This window comes from Leptonotus elevatus, chromosome 15 (genome assembly GCF_054856555.1).
Source record: "Leptonotus elevatus isolate MCC_2025b chromosome 15, RoL_Lele_1.0, whole genome shotgun sequence".
Lineage (NCBI taxonomy): Eukaryota > Metazoa > Chordata > Actinopteri > Syngnathiformes > Syngnathidae > Leptonotus > Leptonotus elevatus.
The window spans coordinates 7,542,305-7,559,706 of NC_141253.1; the positions used below are offsets into that span (position 1 = coordinate 7,542,305).

Sequence of the window (17,402 nt, forward strand, 5' to 3'; positions counted from 1 at the left end):
AATAAAGCGTTTAGCATTTTATGTTGAGTACACATTTGGGTCATCAAATACAACTAGTTCAGTACTTACTGCAGCACACCGTGCAATGAGTTAAACTGACAAACTGACACATCGAGTAAGCTCAAGTCAACGTATGTATTTGCTTATAACAACAACATTTGGATTGATAGATAACATTTGTTTCATTTAATTGTGTTCTTTATCAATTACATGGAAAGCGTCCAACTTGGAATATTTCCAAAATCCCCCCCTTGCTAAACTGGACATTGAATGTTTCTGGAACGTTTGCAGAAATTAAGTGGAAATTTTCCGCCCTTTTGAAACCCCGCATCTTACCCAAAAAAGGTTTGTTATGATCTTTGCTACATGGCTCGCCGAGGTACAGCGTGTCCTCGGAAAGTAAAGGTGAAACGTCTGCACATCTTTTACATTCTGCAGGTGCGCTCAAGCCAAAAAGTGAATTTTGCCACCTATAAATCTCAGCGTGTGGTGAGGTACTGTGGGGCTCTGGTTCTGATGGATTATGAAATCGGACCTCTCCATGGCACGCAACTTTGCAATTTATATCCAGTATTGAGGTGGTTGAATCCTGCCATTTTCCTTTCACGTGATAACATGTTTTAAAAAAAAAAAAATTACGCTGGAGCATACAGAAGGCTTTGATGCAGCCTATGAACTGCAGAGAACGGGTGAAGCAATGGTAGTAATTACAAAAACGGCCAGCAGGTGGCAGCAGAGTATAAGAGATCAACCAGGCCCATGTTGCAAAGAGCTGTTTTCCCCACAGTTTTAAACAGATTTGTGAATAATGATGAAACTTAGCTATATTCTAATGCTAATTGCTGCAAAATGGAAACAGAGAGAAATCTAATCTTTCTTTTGGTATGTTCCTTGCAAAATCAGTCAAAATCCAGTAAAACAGCCGGGAGGGAAGGGGGTTGCTTCAGTGAAAATGGCTGGGAGTGATTGAGTTAATTGGAATGAGTCAATTGTTTGAAGTTAAAAGAGCTACTAAACTTTCAAAACGAGTGTAAATCATGTCGTCATACAATTGTGTTGAGGTAATTTTGTGCCACTAGGTGGGATTAGTGTTTCATGTTGGATGTTGGCGACAGGAACAGTGTGCTTTTTTTTTTTTCAAAATCAGAGCAATTGGTATTTGGAACATGAAGCAACTTGTGGACATTTTGTTCATTGTAAATTACAGCTAGTCATCAGTCCACACAAGTAAATAATTTTTTTAAATTACATTTATTGTTGCTCAATTGCATTATAGTGACTCCTTTGTACAAGGTTGTATGTAAAAAGAAAAAGAAAAAAAAAAGGCATGAACAACAATGCTTTTACGGTACATCAATTGTATTTCAATTTTTAATGCCTCTTGAAATCATACTTAATGTTTGTTAATGCCATTTAAGGCCTCAATTTGAGCAAAATCAATTTCATGCTTTTTAATGGCCCGCAAAAAAAAACCCCAGTATAGCTTGGGTCCGTCTCCATTATGAAATGAACAAGGTAATACGTATTTTCTTGAAACAAATCGAATTCTAAACGCTAATGCCATTCATTGTATGTCTGACCTAATTCCCGACACATGTCGTTTGGCAGCAGCCTGTGGCTTCGGGAAAAAAAAGCAAAGAGATGCGTATTTCATTAAACGTGGCTGAATGAATAAGTCCATCTCTGCCCTTCCCCCTGGGATTTGTGCGGCTTATTTCAAGGTAGCTCCGAAATAACCTGGCCGCAAAACACAGGCGGACCAGCAGAAAATGTCCGCTCAAGTGCTGTCATTGCTCGCAGCCAGTCAGCCTCCGCCGAGGACAAAATTGTTTTGTGATCACTGCATTACTTTGTCATCGGCGGAGGGATTGAAAATGTTATTACAAACACGTAATATGAGGCTGCGGAGGCTTTATGTTCCGTTTGCCCTCGCCCAAAGAACATCTTCCTCTTTAAGGAGGATATACTGACTCTTCACCACTATATATTTAGTTGACCTTGGATTCGGATGCTTTTTTTTTTTTCTTCCTCTCTGTGAATTGATTACCTCATCCTCTGCGACCGTGCCAAGTGAGTGCGGACTTACTATATCCTCGATGCCAATGGCGTTCCAGCTTTGCATGATAGGTAGGAAGGAAATGAACGTGGGGATCAGCCAGCAGCCACCGAGCATCACCGCCACTCGCAGAGGGGTCATCTTGTGTCGGTACACAAGAGGCTGGCAGCAGATTGCGTAATACCTGAAACACGCGTGCGGACCAAATGTCAGCGGACTCTTTTTTTTTTTTTCATTCGTTGACACACAAATGAACACAGACCTGTCCAGTGCAATGCAGCACAGATGCAAGATGGACGCAGTCGTCAGGAGGACGTCCAGCGACGTCCGCACGAGGCAGAAAATCTCGCCGTATTTCCACACGCCGGTGGTCAGCTCGATAGCGGCAAAGGGCATCACCACCAGCGCCACCAACAAGTCGGCAAAGGCCAGCGACACAATGAAGTAGTTGGTCTTTTTCTTCCTGACATATGACGAGGGAGAGAAAAACGAAAGTATATGTGTTGAGTTACGAGATCTTGTTTTGATTTTTATAATCAATTTTATTATTATTATTTTTTTTTTTATCATACATGAAAGACCCAACACAGAAATAGATTCCGCTAACTGTTCACCGTCAGATCTACTTTTTACGTAATCAAGTGCAATTGGTCATTAGGATTGGTCATTTTCAGAAGATGTTCAGAACAAAGTTGTTTTAGCTAACAACAACTAATGAAATGACTAAGACTAATTCAAAAGACATTTGTGTTAACAAAATAAAATAAAAAACGAAAATGCTTTAAAAACAAAACAAAAAGTAAACTAAAACTGTATAATTATAGCGAAAATATCCATTTTAATCATTGGTAATTAATTTAATACATTAGCCTTTAAATGTGATTTTAATATTTAATTATAATATATTTATTTTGATATTAACAGGAATAAGGATGTTTGAATTGAAGTGTGTCACATAGAAGTGACATCATCTAGCAGCAGCCAGTAGAAAAGCAAAATTTTGCATGCTTGACTTTTGGCTCTAATGGCTCGGCTTGCCTGCTTTTTCATTGAACTCAGCCGAAATGCAACGCAAGGTAAGACAGACGTTACTTTTTTTATTTTACCATGGTGTTTATTCAATATTGCACACAAGTAAAACATAAAAAAGAATACTGAAACTAACAAACTAAACTAAAATTAAGCATTTTTAAATAACTAAAACGAATACAAACTAACATAACCGCCCTGCAAACAAAATTCAAAACGAAATAAAAAACAAACTAAAATGAAAGATCCAAAACCATAACAACACTGGTTCAGAACACTAAAACCCTTTTCACACTGCACTTCTTTAGTGTGAAAGAGTCTTGCGGCAACGCAAAAATTGGTTACCAGCGTGCCCATATTTGGAAGTGCCAACGTAGCAACCTACCAGGAAGTACAAACGGAGATTTTACCACTCCTTAGACCACACTTTGACAAGATGAATCTTTCATTGCTGCAAAAGAAAACCCTGACTTTGCTCATTGTAAGACGGAGGCGCAGAGAAAAAGGAATGACTTGGCAGGAACCTCGATGAGTTAATCAATCATGCCGTTACTTGTAAATAAGTCCGCCAAAATATCACTATATCACTTCGCCAGCTCCTCTCCAATTGGAGGCTTAAGTGTGTTGTTTTCAAAAAATACGTACCCGTTCTCAAACCGTTAAAACAGACAAAAATCATGTAAAAAAAAAAAAAAGTCTCACCGTAGATGTCGATCCTTGCATAGCGCCACCATGACCAGCAGGTTACCAAACACCGTCATGATGATAATGACGGAAAGCGTAATGGTGAGCAGGATGTTCTCCAGTGACCTCAGAAACTCTTGTTGCGGTTGTTGATGTTCTGTATTTATCACACCGTCCTTCAAACTGCCAGAAACAAAATCAACCAAAGGTGAGCTGGAACTTTGTATTTCCACAGTATGTTGATTCTCTTCTCAATCCAAATTGACTTTTTTCTTTCTGTGCTTTTTTAAATTTTCTATCTTCTTTCTTAATGTAATAAGTTGAGTTTGGTCGAGGAGTTCAACTTTGACCTTGTAGCAGTTTTTTTTTTGACAAAATAAAAGTGAGGGATGTGTGGGTGTTTCTCCATAATAGTGCCTCTCAAAAAGTGACATTTCCATCATGTATCCTTAAAGAATTAAAGAAGGAATTACAGATGAGATTTGGTTTGTTGTTGCGATTTTGATTCGGCGCTTACAGTGGAGGTGATGCTGTGGCCATCACTGGTCATCTGCCTAGAGGTCAGCTGAGGAGACTCCTCTTCACCCCATGCTCCTGACCTGCCAAAACAATAAGTATTGCATACTGTATTAATTCATTACATTACCAACTGAATCACTTGTAAAAATCACTTTTTTTCCCCCACTGCACTTATTGCGGTCCGCCAATTTGCTGGTATTCTTTATGAATATAATCCTTCGTTATCAGAGCGTACTTGTTTGACTTTCACCCCAATCTACAAACTTGGGCCCAAATAATCCCGTTTCAGTCTACTAAACCAACAGGCAAGTTTCGTATCAGTGTTTCCTCTTCTGTTGCCATCTCGTCTTCTGTTGACAAAATAGGTTACGCCTTCGACAGAGAATGAGGAAGTAGTAAAACGCGAACCGCTTGGAAAACACACAGCAGACACTCACAGTCACAGAACAAGATCATCAGATCATAAAGTGATTTGGAGATATATTGGTGTTAAAAGCAGGATTTTATTCCAAAGCTGAATTTTGGCATTGTGCACCATTTTAATTCTTGAGTAACAGCAAAGGGGGTTTTCAACCGGCTTATCGGCTTTAAGCACCTCTTTTTTATGATCCCTGTGAGGTGTTATCATAGTCAAGTGTCAACAAAATGCCCTCCAAGTGACAGACGGTGATCCTGTCAAGACCAACTTCCTACAGATAGCACATCATTTACTCTATTGTCATATCACCATCCTCCTCTGCCTATGACGTGTTACACTCCAAGGCTTTAAGGTGTCACTTTCATTATTCACTTTATCCAGCTTTTTTTTTTTGGGGGGGGGGGGGGGGCTTTTTACACAAGTAAATCGTCTTCACACACAAAAATACAAAGTAACAACAGAGAGCAGGCCTGTGTAATGTACTCCATTAAATTTTAAGGGACTATGCTTCACAGTATGCTCGCTACTTTGAACGTACTGTCTTAAGTTGTGTTCTCAAAGCCCGTAAGTCAGATCTGGCCCTCCATGCCATTAGAAAAATGTAAAGAAAATTGCGTAATATGACAAGACAATTAACATTAGGGTTACGGAACGTTTTCGCCACTTAATGTACCCAATGTGAAGCTAATCACGAGCATAAAATTCAAGTACGCAGCGCATACCGTTACACGCGTACTGATTTTACTTTTATGTGGCTTCACCATTATATCTGATCCCCCTTGTGACACGAGGAACAGAATTTGGACCCAGCACAGGACACAAGTAAATAGTCTTCACACACAAAAATACAAAGTAACAACAGAGAGCAGATATTCAAAGTGGCCAAGGGTCGTCTTAAAGGATGTTAAAGGCCAAATGATAAGCGTAGCAAAGCGCTAGTTTGGTGAAAACGGTGGCTTGGTTGAGACCTCAAAAGGAGGGTTCGAAGAGGGGGAGTGGATACCTATTCTTAATGGTGATGTCATTTAGTCCTCTACTCAAGTTGAGGCATGCCTTTTTTTTTTGTCCACAAAGAGTCGTGTGTGGAGAGGAGGCGGGGCAGATCATACCAGCAGCCAAAGAGTCACTGATATACTTCTCCATAGCTTCCCTCTCAGGGCACAATAGGTTGTCAAGTCGATTAGAAAGTAGTGGGGCTCCGATGAGTAAGTCCACGGCACAGTCATACGGTCGGTCAAGGGGGAGGGAAAGTTCCCGAGACTTACTAAATGCTTCCCCTCAAGTCACCATACTCAAGAGATCCAAGGAAAGATTTGGAAGAGAAACAGCTGGATAAGGGTTGGATGTCTATGAAGAACGCAGACAATGAGCTTGACAGCGCTCCAACTAACTATGGATATGGACACCAAGTCTATGTGCGGGTTATGAAGTTCTAACCCGGGTAGCCCAACAACAATAGCGGAAGAAGAAGAAGAGATGACCAAAAACCTGATGTCTGGTGTCTAACCGTCTCTCGGGGGGCTTCCGCCAATGGCACTGACTGGTCAACGTGAGTCTAACAAAATCTCAATCGATAAATTGCCGTCTGACCCTGAATCTAGCACCACTTGAAGAGAGACAGATTTAATGGGGGAGGAGACGGTGGCAGGGCTGGCTAGTGAGGTTGCACGGGAACTCGCGGGTCGGAGTGGGCATTTGGCTGATGAAAGATCCTGTGAAAGCCACCGGGCGTATTCCTCCTGGGGGAGGGTTAGGTTCTGCCGAGTTGCACGGGTTCTTCCCCGGCAGCAGAAGGCGTCTCGGCTGGGTGACCATCCGAGGAGAAGCGGCGCAAGGCGAGGAATGAACTGCTCGAGAGACTTGGGCTCGTACCAAGAGGACAGCTGATCTTGAAGCTCCTGTGAAAGTCCGTAAACAAAAGCTGGCTTTTATCTGGCCTCATTCCATCCACTCTGAGGCCAAAATTCTCAATTTACTGACATAGTCTACAGCTGACTAAGAACCCTGAAGTAATGTCATTAGCCGTTTGCCGGAGGACTGATTAGTAAAGTGCTGGTCAAAGACTTTGCATCTCTGAAGAAAAGGAGACTAATGTCTCTGACTTTGCTTCCAAGAACTCGAACCACCTCCACACTCTTCCCCGAAGCAAGTAAACAACAAAAGCCAACCTGGCGTGATCATCTGAATACGCACTCGGTTGCTGTTCGAAAGCCGAGGAACAGTTCAGCAGGAATCTGCCCCAAGCTCCTCGTTCTACCTCCCCGGAATAATGCTCAGGTGACGGAATGTTGGGTTCCTGGTGAAAAGATGAAGCGGTAGCAGGTGGGAAACTCACTCCCTGATTGGAGGCTGTGGGGATGGGTTGGAGCAGGTGGCGACGTCTGCGTGGAAGCGCTGGGCGTCAACTGTGACGGTGGTGGAAAGGTTCTGAAGAGAGTCCATAACTTCTCTCGGGAGGTGCTGGTGTCACTGAGCGCTGATGGCTTGATGGATTGTGTCAGTCTGCTGGGTCCATGACTCGTCAGACCGCACTGTGGCGTGAGGAGCAGAATGTGGATCCAGAAGCAGACAAGACGCGGAAGTAAAAAGTCTTTATATGCAAAAAAAAAATACAAAGTAACAACAGAGAGCAGGTCTTTTGTATATGTAAAAATACAAAGTAACCACAGAGAGCAGGGCTGACGTTCTGACATGTCACTGAGCAACTCAAGCTCTGCTGGGTCCATGACTCGTCAGACCGCACTGTGACGTGAGGAGCAGAATTTGAATCCAGAAGCAGACAAGACACAGAAGTAAAAAGTCTTTATATGCAAAAAAAATACAAAGTAACAACAGAGAGCAGGGCTTTCGTATATATGTAAAAATACAAAGTAACAACAGAGAGCAGGGCTTTCGTATATATGTAAAAATACAAAGTAACCACAGAGAGCAGGGCTTTCGTATATGTAAAAATACAAAGTAACAACAGAGAGCAGGGCTGACGTTCTGACAGGTCACTGAGCAACTCAAGCTTAAATACCGAAAGACGCCAGGCTGTGCCCAACTCTGTGTGCCAAAATGAAGCCAGTGACAACCTCATTGATCCAACTCTTTTACCCAGCCATTGTATCATCGCCTTCTGATTACACGTGCACCAGGCGTTAAAAAGAAAAACATGTCAGAAAATCAGCGCTTGCTAGAAGGATGACGAGAAGAAGAAAGTGAGATTTCTCGTGGGATGTTCAGAGAGGGAGGTGTCTTTTCACAGCTCGCCATTTCTTTTTTTTTCTTTTTTCTATGTGTGACTGACACAAAACGGAGGTGAGGAGAGGAGCGAGAGAAAGAACCAAGGGCTTCTTTCAACCCATATTGGACTCGATGTCACTACATTTATTTCCCGAACACTGCACCTTTGATTCATGGTGATGTTGTTCACCCAGTGCATTATTCAGGGCAAAATTGAACCCCTGTCGATGCGACAAATTACAATTAGTCATTATGCAGCTGCGGGTTCAGCGGAATCGACACGAGAAAAACAACATGCTCGTTCTGCAGACTGTCAGTGTGAGTTGCACTTCCCATCATCACGCCTTCATTTTCCAGAATCAGGTTTTTGACAGTGATTTAAAAATGTGGAAATTAAAAATTGAATTGTGGCAGTGCAAGCGTATAATTGCATTGTGGATTAGAGAGTTTGATGACACGTGACCCATTTCCTTTCAAACGCACGTTTTACTTGTGTGAAAGAGAGAAGAGGCTCGTGGCTATGATCCAATTTGATTCCTATCAAGATAAATCGATGCAATCACGAGAAGTTAAGGATTTGGGGGGGTGGGGGGTGGGGGGCTTATACATGGTGGTCACATGACACATTAATGCTGTGGGCAAGATCCCATGACTTCTGAAGTACAAAGAGGAATCAGCTACAGCAAATGTTCACAGAAAGGTCAAAGTTCGTATTTCTAAACATCTGTACCTACACGAGAGTTTAGTCTGAACTGAACCCAAATTGTATGAATACTAAATTCCTCCCATTTTGATACCGATTTTTTGGTGGCAAACCTCCCAAAATGTCAGCCCGTTGACAATATGTCAAGTACTGCTACTGAATACATTTGCAACATACAACACAATCATCTCACAGCTCACATTGTGACGTGTGAAATCTGACCCGTGCGTTTGTACTCGCAGGACATTTGCTGATGCGTATGTGGAAGATATTTTGATCCCGTTGCCAAGGAGACTGTGTGGTATCTGCTCAGTATTATATATCTATGTAATCTTAAAAGTTGTGAGGAAGACTGACTTTAAAAATACTGCTGGCACAGATGATACATTCTACAGCACTTTTTACCTGGGCTTTTCCTGTACAAAGTGACTCGGGGCACGTTCAAATAGTTAAGTATAGCCTAATTTAATTTATTACAGTAATTATCAACCCTTGAGGGGAAATTCAACTCAAGGGCACCTTGGTAGTAGTCAGAAGGCAGATTAGCATCAGTGGCATTTTGAACCTTCCGGTTCCCAAGCTCGAATCTTAGTGTGGAAGTCGAGACATTATCAAGACTAGAGAGTATTGAGAATGAGACAAGACCGAGACTTTTGGAGGTCGAGACCGAGACTTTTGGAGATCGAGACCGAGACAAGACCGAGACTTTTGGAGGTCGAGACAAGGCAAGACCGAGACTTTTGGAGGTTGAGACAAGACAAGACCGAGACTTTTGGAGGTTGAGACAAGACAAGACCGAGACTTTTGGAGGTTGAGACAAGACAAGACCGAGACTTTTGGAGGTCGAGACAAGACAAGACAAAGACTTTTGGAGATCGAGACTGAGACAAGACCGAGACTTTTGGAGGTCGAGACAAGACATTATCAAGACAAGAGAGTATTGAGAACGAGACAAGACTGAGACTTTTGGAGGTCGAGACAAGACAAGACCGAGACTTTTGGAGGTCGAGACAAGACAAGACCGAGACTTTTGGAGGTCGAGACAAGACAAGACAAAGACTTTTGGAGATCGAGACCGAGACAAGACCGAGACTTTTGGAGGTCGAGACAAGACATTATCAAGACAAGAGAGTATTGAGAACGAGACAAGACTGAGACTTTTGGAGGTCAAGACAAGACAAGACCGAGACTTTTGGAGACCGAGACAAGACCGAGACTTTTGGAGGTCGAGACAAGACTAGACTGAGACTTTTGGAGATCTCGAAGGAGACAAGACCGAGACTTTTAAAGGTTGAGACGAGACAAGACTGAAACTTTTGGAGGTCGCGAGAGAGACAAGACCGAGACTTTTGGATGTCGAGACTGGGACAAGAGCGAGACTCTTGAAGGTTGACACCCAGACAAAACTGAGATGAGATTTTTGGAGGTCGAGACAGAGAGAAGATCAAGACTTTTTGAGGTTGAGGCCGAGAAAAGACTGACACTTTTGGAGGTCTAGACCGAGGCAAAACAGAGACTTCTGGAGAACGAGACTGAGGCAAGACCGAGACTTTTGGGGGACGAGACCAAAACAAGACCGAGGCTGTGGAGGTCAAGACTGAGACAAGACCAAGACAAATCACGAAAAACCTGAACAAAATGACCCGTATGCTTTTTTCGTTATGTTTGCTACAAAAACAAATTCTACGTTGTTTTTAAAATACTGCAATGAAACAAATCTCAGATCTAAGCCAATTTGTTGTTGTTTCACTTCTACAAATCGTGCCATCATACGTATTAAAATTGAATTGTTCTGACAAGCCAAGATAAATGTCATTATACAAAGATTTCTCACTGATCACAGCAGTACTGGCCTGGTCTCGACTGCTCTTGATCAAAAAATCTCGATGGGGAAACCCCCCAGACAGTAAAGTGGCTTTAATGTTCAATCCTCAATGGACAACTGACCCATATTGGCCAGAACAGATATGACATTCCATAGCAGCGTAGCATCTGCAGGGAATATACTCATAATAGGACACTGAGGTCCATAACTGGCTAGAAAAATAGATTTTAAATCAAAACCACAGCACGGGAGCTGGTGGCGAAGGGTGCAAGGGGGGGGGGGGGGGGGTTGGTTCGCGTGTGAGCCCGCGTAAGCTCTGTAGATGCGCCGTGTGATGCGCGAACAGGACAGTTAATGCCCGTGAAACAAGCAGCTGAATAAGCAGGCAGCATTTGGAGCCTCTTTAGCCGGCCTAAAGACCATATTTGGCAGCTGCCATATACAATGATATTAGCGATTTTGTTCCCCACCCCCCTTCAGCCCCTCCCAGTGAGGATTGCGTTCTCCGGGGGGGACAGGATTTTTCTAAAGCGCAATTCAGTGAATGTTCCCTGGGTTATAAATCTCTAAGCTAATCTTGGCATCTGCTAAAATTAAACCAGTCAAAATGTGATCCATTAATTACGGTTTTGTTCCTCTAAGTCTGATAGTGTTGCTGTGCTGATTTTAGACAGCTGGGAGGCCCCGGGAATTTGGAATATAGCCTACATTGACTGGCCACAATTTTAGGTACACTTGCATGAGCTAATGAGTTGATGCAAGAAAAGCTCAGCAGTCTTTTTTGTTGTTGAAAAAAGACAACCAAAATATTAGAAAGATGCGGAAGAGGATGAGGGCCAGTGAAGAGAAAAAAAAAGGTTGGCAGGATTCTGACTTTAAAGTGAGAATTCTGACTTTAATCTCAGAATTCTGAGTTCTGACTTCCCCCTCACAATTCATAGCTCTACGACACAATCAGACTTTAAAGTCGGAATTTTGAGAATAAAATGAGAATTCTGACTTTAAAGTGAGAAATCTGAGATTTAAATCATAATTCTGATATTAAAGTGAGAATTCTGAGATTAAAGTAATAATTCTGATTTTTTTAAAGTCAGAATTCTGAGATTAAAGTCATAATTTTGATTTTAAAGTGAGAAATCTGAGATTTAAATCATAATTCTGATTTTAAAATCAGATTTCTGAGATTAAAGTCATAATTTTGACTTTAAAGTGAGAAATCTGAGATTTAAATCATAATTCTGATATTAAAGTCAGAATTCTGAGATTAAAGTCAGAATTCTGAAGTCAGAATTCTGAGATTAAAGTCATAATTCTTAAATCATAATTCTGAAGTCATAATTCTGAAGTCATAATTCTGAAATCATAATTCTGAAGTCATAATTCTGAGACTAAAGTCAGAATTCTGAGATTAAAGTCATAATTCTCACTTTAAAGTCAGAATTCTGAGATTAAAGTCAGAATCCTGCCAACCCCTTTTTTTCCACTTCCATCGAAAGAGCTTTCAATTAATTTTCATTTAACACCCATTGTGAATTTTACAGCTAAAAGTGCTCGGCTCCAACTAATGTTCAATCATTCAATAAATGTACATAAACAGGAGAAGTACTACACATAACTCAAATAGCAAGGAGAGTGAGTTCTAAAACAGCAAACAGAGTGATTTATCGAGTTAAAACTATTCAAGTCTTCCATGAATTCTATTAATATTCACAGTACAAACACTATTTTTGATAAGGCAAAAATGGGAGCAAAGATAATGGCCGTTGTTGAAACGATTTCCTGTGCAAATGCATTTGTGACTACTTCTTGATCATCGGCGCCGTTTATTTACTGACGTGCTATGGTTCGAGTAGCGAAAATGCAGCATCTGGCATTGCCGGGCAGACAGGAAAAGTGGCATCCGAAAGATTGTCCGCTCTTTTCCTCCATTTGCTCTAAATTGCCACGCACACAATCAGCTCCAAAATGCGCCCACTCTCAGCATTTCGGGGGACAAAAAAGGACATTTTCGGATTCAATGGTGAGATAATTCCAATGGCGATTATTTCAAAGCCAGTGTGTCAAACGCCAACAATTTTGTTCGTTTTAAGCAATCATAACAGTATCCTATGATATAAGACGCATATTTAAAAAAAAAAAAAAAAGATATTGAAATCAAACGGTCCCAAAAGAGATTGCATATTCATAAGGTCACTGTTTTTGTTCGAAGGGGCTGATTTTTCCACGCTGCATAGATTCTGCTCCGTCACACCCGCGCGAATGCCGCTAAATGCACCGACCGGACTCACAGTGAAAAGGAGCACGCCTGGCGAATAAAGCAGTCAGGCTTAACGTATAATGTCAAGTGAGAGGGTAATTGAGCGCGAAGAGCTTGTCACATCACGGCGACCACCTCCTCGCCGGATGGGCTCGGAATGACCGGGAAATAAATAAATAAATCATGACACAAATGCACACTTGTTTTTTTTAAGAGCTTTAAAGAAAGCCCCTTGAAACAACAACAACGGCGACATCAGCGACGACCTCCAGAGGGCAAGAAGAATGGGAAGGCCACGAGATATGCGAGTTCATCGCTCTTCGCGGGTATGGATTGCGGCCAGCGGCATTTTAATGACATTGAATTAACCCCATTTTGCCAATCGGGTGCACACACAAAAAAAAAAAAGTCACAGTTTGCCCCCAGCTTGAGGTGATGAAAGGAATTAGCCTGTTTTTGTTTGATCAAACACATAGACACACCTGGGAAGTCAACCGTAAAGATGAAAAATAAACACATTTATCACGCATGCACGCTAAGGCAACAAGTGCAAACGACTAATTTTCTAGTTTCTTTTGGTGGTGAAATATGAACTCATTCACTGCCATTGACGGCTATAGACGTCAAAAATTCATTTGAACTATTTCTACTAGTTTAACATTTTTTTTCCACTTTTGTTAACAAGAGTATGAGAACCTAGTTGTTGTTTTTTATTGTACTATTAGAACAGATATAAAATGTGTGATTAATCATGAGTTAACTATTGAAGTCATGCGATTAATTACAATTAAAACATTTGAATCGCCTGACGCGACAAAGATTATTAAAAACTCGGGGCGTCAGGCGATTACAATTTTTAATCGTAATTAACCGCATGACTTCACTAGTTAACTCACAATTAATCACAAATTTTATATCTGTTCTATATGTACAATCAAAAAAAAAGGTTTTCCTACTCTTGTTAACAAAAGTAGAACAAATGTTAAACTCATAGAAATAGTTCAAATTAATTTTTGACGTCTATCGGCGTTAATGGCAGTGAATGAGTTAAGCTCCATTGCATACCGTAACACTCTTTTAATGAGTTTCAGCTTTACAGATGCCAACTGCTCTGTAATGTGGTTTAAAAGACAAGGAAATTTGTACACTTTTAAGATAATTACTGAAAATGTGCCATATTGTACAAAATTGTGGAGATGTAGCATTAAGCCAGTTTTCCTAATTTTTGGGCCAAGGCTAAAACATGCTGTTAGCTAGCTAGCTATGCCAACACCCTGGATATTCATCTTCTTTTTCAAAGATGTGCATTGGTTTGGCCACTTTAAAGCGTCTCGTCGTTGGCCATGAGTGAGCGCACGTCACGCAGAGAATGTCAGAAGTGCAAAGGATTTTTTTTTAAACGACAGACGTGACAGCCAGCTTGTGAAAAGGGGCTTCGTGCTGCCGTGGCCACTTTAGAGCGCCTCGTAGTGGGCTGTGACTGTACGCACGTCACGCAGAGAAAGTCATAAGTGTGAATGATTTTTTTTTTAAGTCAGACGTGAGAGCCAGCTTGTGAAAAGAAGCTTGGCGCTGCCGTGGCCACTATAGAGCGCCTCATAGTTGGCTGTGAGTGCACGCACGTCACGCAGAGAATGTCAGAAGTGCGAATGATTTTTTTTTAAAGTCAGATGTGAGAGCCAGCTTTTGGAAAGGGGTTTTATGCCACCGTGGCCACTTTAGAGCACCTCGCCATTGGCCATGAGTGTGCGCACGCACGTTACGCAGAGGAGGTCGAAAATGCGATGGATTTATTTATTTATTTATTTTTAAGTCAGATTTGACAGCCAGCTTGTGAAAAGGGTCTTCGTGCCACCGTGGCCACTTTAGAGCACCTTGTCGTTGGCCATGAGTGTGCGCGCATGTCACGCAGTAAAAGTCGGAAATGCAAATTTTTTTTTTTTTTTCAGTCAAATGTGACAGCCACGCACTACATTGCAATTTTACTCCTATTACAAATATTTGACGTTTTATTTATATGATTTCCAAACTGTGGAATGGAATATAAATCCTCACAATAACGTTTGAAGGCAGCATACAAGAAGCTAATTGCGTCTTGGGAGTTTGGTTGATGTCCTTTCTTCCTCCCTCCAGCCAGTAAGATCTGGTCAGTGATTTAGATGACATGATTACACGAACGTCCCCGTCTATCTAATGCTTTTATATAGCCGTGGAAGGTGACAGGTAAGGTGACATCATGATAATGATAATAAATAACTGGGTCAGGGAGCTGCAGTCGGGAGCCAAATTGCCTTCAAAGAAAGTAGTTCCCTCCCGAGTACCTACGCTACAGGTCGCAGATAAGGACAGTGAACCGTTTATTTTAAAGGAATATACCTTTACATAACATGGATATCATATCACGTAAAAACAAAAGTGATGAGCGTATTTCATTCTTGATTTTTCGTTTTTTTGCGCGCGATTGTTTTACATTTTGAAGCTTGTCAGAAGTGTATATGATTAAACGAGCTTTGCAACTTTGAAATGGACGTCGATACGCATCGAACAACTGAGGCCAGACGTCAAAGCTCATGAACTCATTCACTGCCACTGACGGCTATAGACGTCAAAAATGAATTTGAACTATTTCTATTAGTTAAAAATTTTCCCACTTTTGTTAACAATTTAACAATTAACGATTTTTTTTAATTGTACATTTAGAACAGATTTTACATTTATGATTAATCGTGAGTTAACTTATTTTTTTATTAACTCATTAACTGTCATTGACGGCTATAAACGTCAAAAAAACATTTAAACAATTTATATAAATTTAAAAAATAATCCACTTTTTTTTATTGTGCATTTCGTTTTGTACATAAAATTTGTGATTAATCGCTAGTTAACTATTGAAGTCATGCGATTAATTACAATTACAAATTTTAATCGCCTGACGCGATTTTTTTTAAAGAAAAGATTAAAAATGAAGGACATCAGGCGATTAAAATGTTTAATTGTAATCAATCGCATGACTTGTTAACTCACGATTAATCACAAATTTTATATCTGTTCTAAATGTACAATATTTTTTTTCTATGTTTTTATACTCTTGTTAACAAAAGTGGGAAAATTTTTAAACTAATAGAAATAGTTCAAATGAATTTTTGACGTTTATAGCCGCAGTTGGGATTTGGTGCCTTGCTCTAGGACACCATGGAAATGATCACAGAGGATATAGAGGAAAAACTGTGAGGATTGTCATTAATTCGACAACAAATGTGACATATTTCAAGTCATTTCGCTCTCAGAGCGTAAAGACGCCATCCTTCATTTGGAGACTCGCGGATTCCCTTTACCTCCCCAACACACCCGTTTCACAAACTCCTGTTGGTTAACCAACCCAACATCCAGCCCATAATGCAAGTAAACAAAAAAAAAGAAGAAAAAAAGGTCAGCTAGAGTTCAAGCACGCCATGCAAGGTCAACTTTATGAAGGCGAGCCTCATATAAAACGGAAAAGCCTTTCCGATTATTTTTTTTATTTTTATGAAACCTCTGCTTGGAGCCCATTAATCTCTTCTCATGTGCATCCACTGCACTTTGCTCTCTTAAGAGCTGTCTACTACCTGGTTGACAAATATAAGAACATACTTCCCGCCTGTTTGAAAAGCATCGTCGCTCGACATTTGCGATGTATATAGATGACAGCATACGAAAATGCTAATAATGCTTTAATCAGTGAGTATATGCTGCAAAATGGCCATACGAATCGTTTTGTGTTATAAACATGTAAAAGAGTGGACAGAGCGCACCTGTAGAATCACCGCAAGGTGACAGACTACAGGAGTTCTGCGAGGAATGCAGTAGTGTACATTCTAAACTTGATTATAAAATATGAACATGTTTCCAGAATGTCAGGTCAGTCTCTCTCACCTGTGTCAGGCAGCTCGCCTCCCTTCCTGCGATCCAGTTGTGATGTGATGCTCTCATACTCCAGCTGGATCCTCCAGAACCGGCAGCCCGGTGAAGGACTGACTCTTGCCAGAGAAAGAGAATTTTAAAAAAGGCACCAGAGAGAGAGAGAGAGAGAGAGAGAGAGAGAGAGAGAGAGAGAGAGAGAGAGAGAGAGAGAGAGAGACTGATGCTGCCATCTAGTGGTCGTTTACAGCTGTGACCACGTGAAGCGGTTCGTAAACTTTTTACACCGAGTACGTACGTACCTTTCTCTACCTACCATCGAAAAAACAACAACCTTAGCTCTATACCCAACATTTAAATATAATTAATGACATAGTATGCCCAAGGGATCATTAAAAACTAAACAAGATGTTTTATAAAAAATAAAAAAGTCGAATTATTGTAAACTACTGTAAAAGTTATGCAGTTTAAACATGAACCCTGCGCTTACAAAAACAGAAGAGAAAAATAAAGCAGCCATAGTCTTGAGTAAAAATGTTGGCTACTGTACCCACCTTTGCTTAAGGCAGAAAATCCATTTGACTCGGAAGGTTGTCACATAAGCGGTGCACTGCTGACCTCTTGTGGCCAAAAGGTATACCACACTCTTCATTGATGTGCAAAACTACGAAAGTCCTTTTTTTTGCGTTTCTTCCTGGTCAACCAGTAGTAGAAAGTTGGATGGAATAATGATGATTCCCGATGAAGCAGTTCCAAAGACATATTTTGTCTATTAAATAAACTATGGAG

At 40.9% G+C, this 17,402-nt stretch overlaps 1 protein-coding gene across 1 annotated transcript in view; it reads right to left on the bottom strand.

Moving 5' to 3' along the window:
- LOC147161819 (5-hydroxytryptamine receptor 4) overlaps positions 1-17,190 on the bottom strand; it is a 37,776-nt gene extending 20,586 nt beyond the window's left edge. Inside the window, exons 1-6 of the mRNA XM_086096713.1 lie at positions 17,168-17,190; positions 16,629-16,732; positions 4,287-4,368; positions 3,788-3,952; positions 2,319-2,519; positions 2,087-2,240 (exon numbers count right to left, since the gene is read on the bottom strand). Coding sequence (XP_085952839.1) covers positions 2,087-2,240; positions 2,319-2,519; positions 3,788-3,952; positions 4,287-4,309 — 543 coding nt within the window. The 5' untranslated portion in view covers positions 4,310-4,368; positions 16,629-16,732; positions 17,168-17,190. The remainder of the gene's footprint in view (positions 1-2,086; positions 2,241-2,318; positions 2,520-3,787; positions 3,953-4,286; positions 4,369-16,628; positions 16,733-17,167) is intronic.
- Between the last annotated feature and the right edge of the window lie 212 nt (positions 17,191-17,402).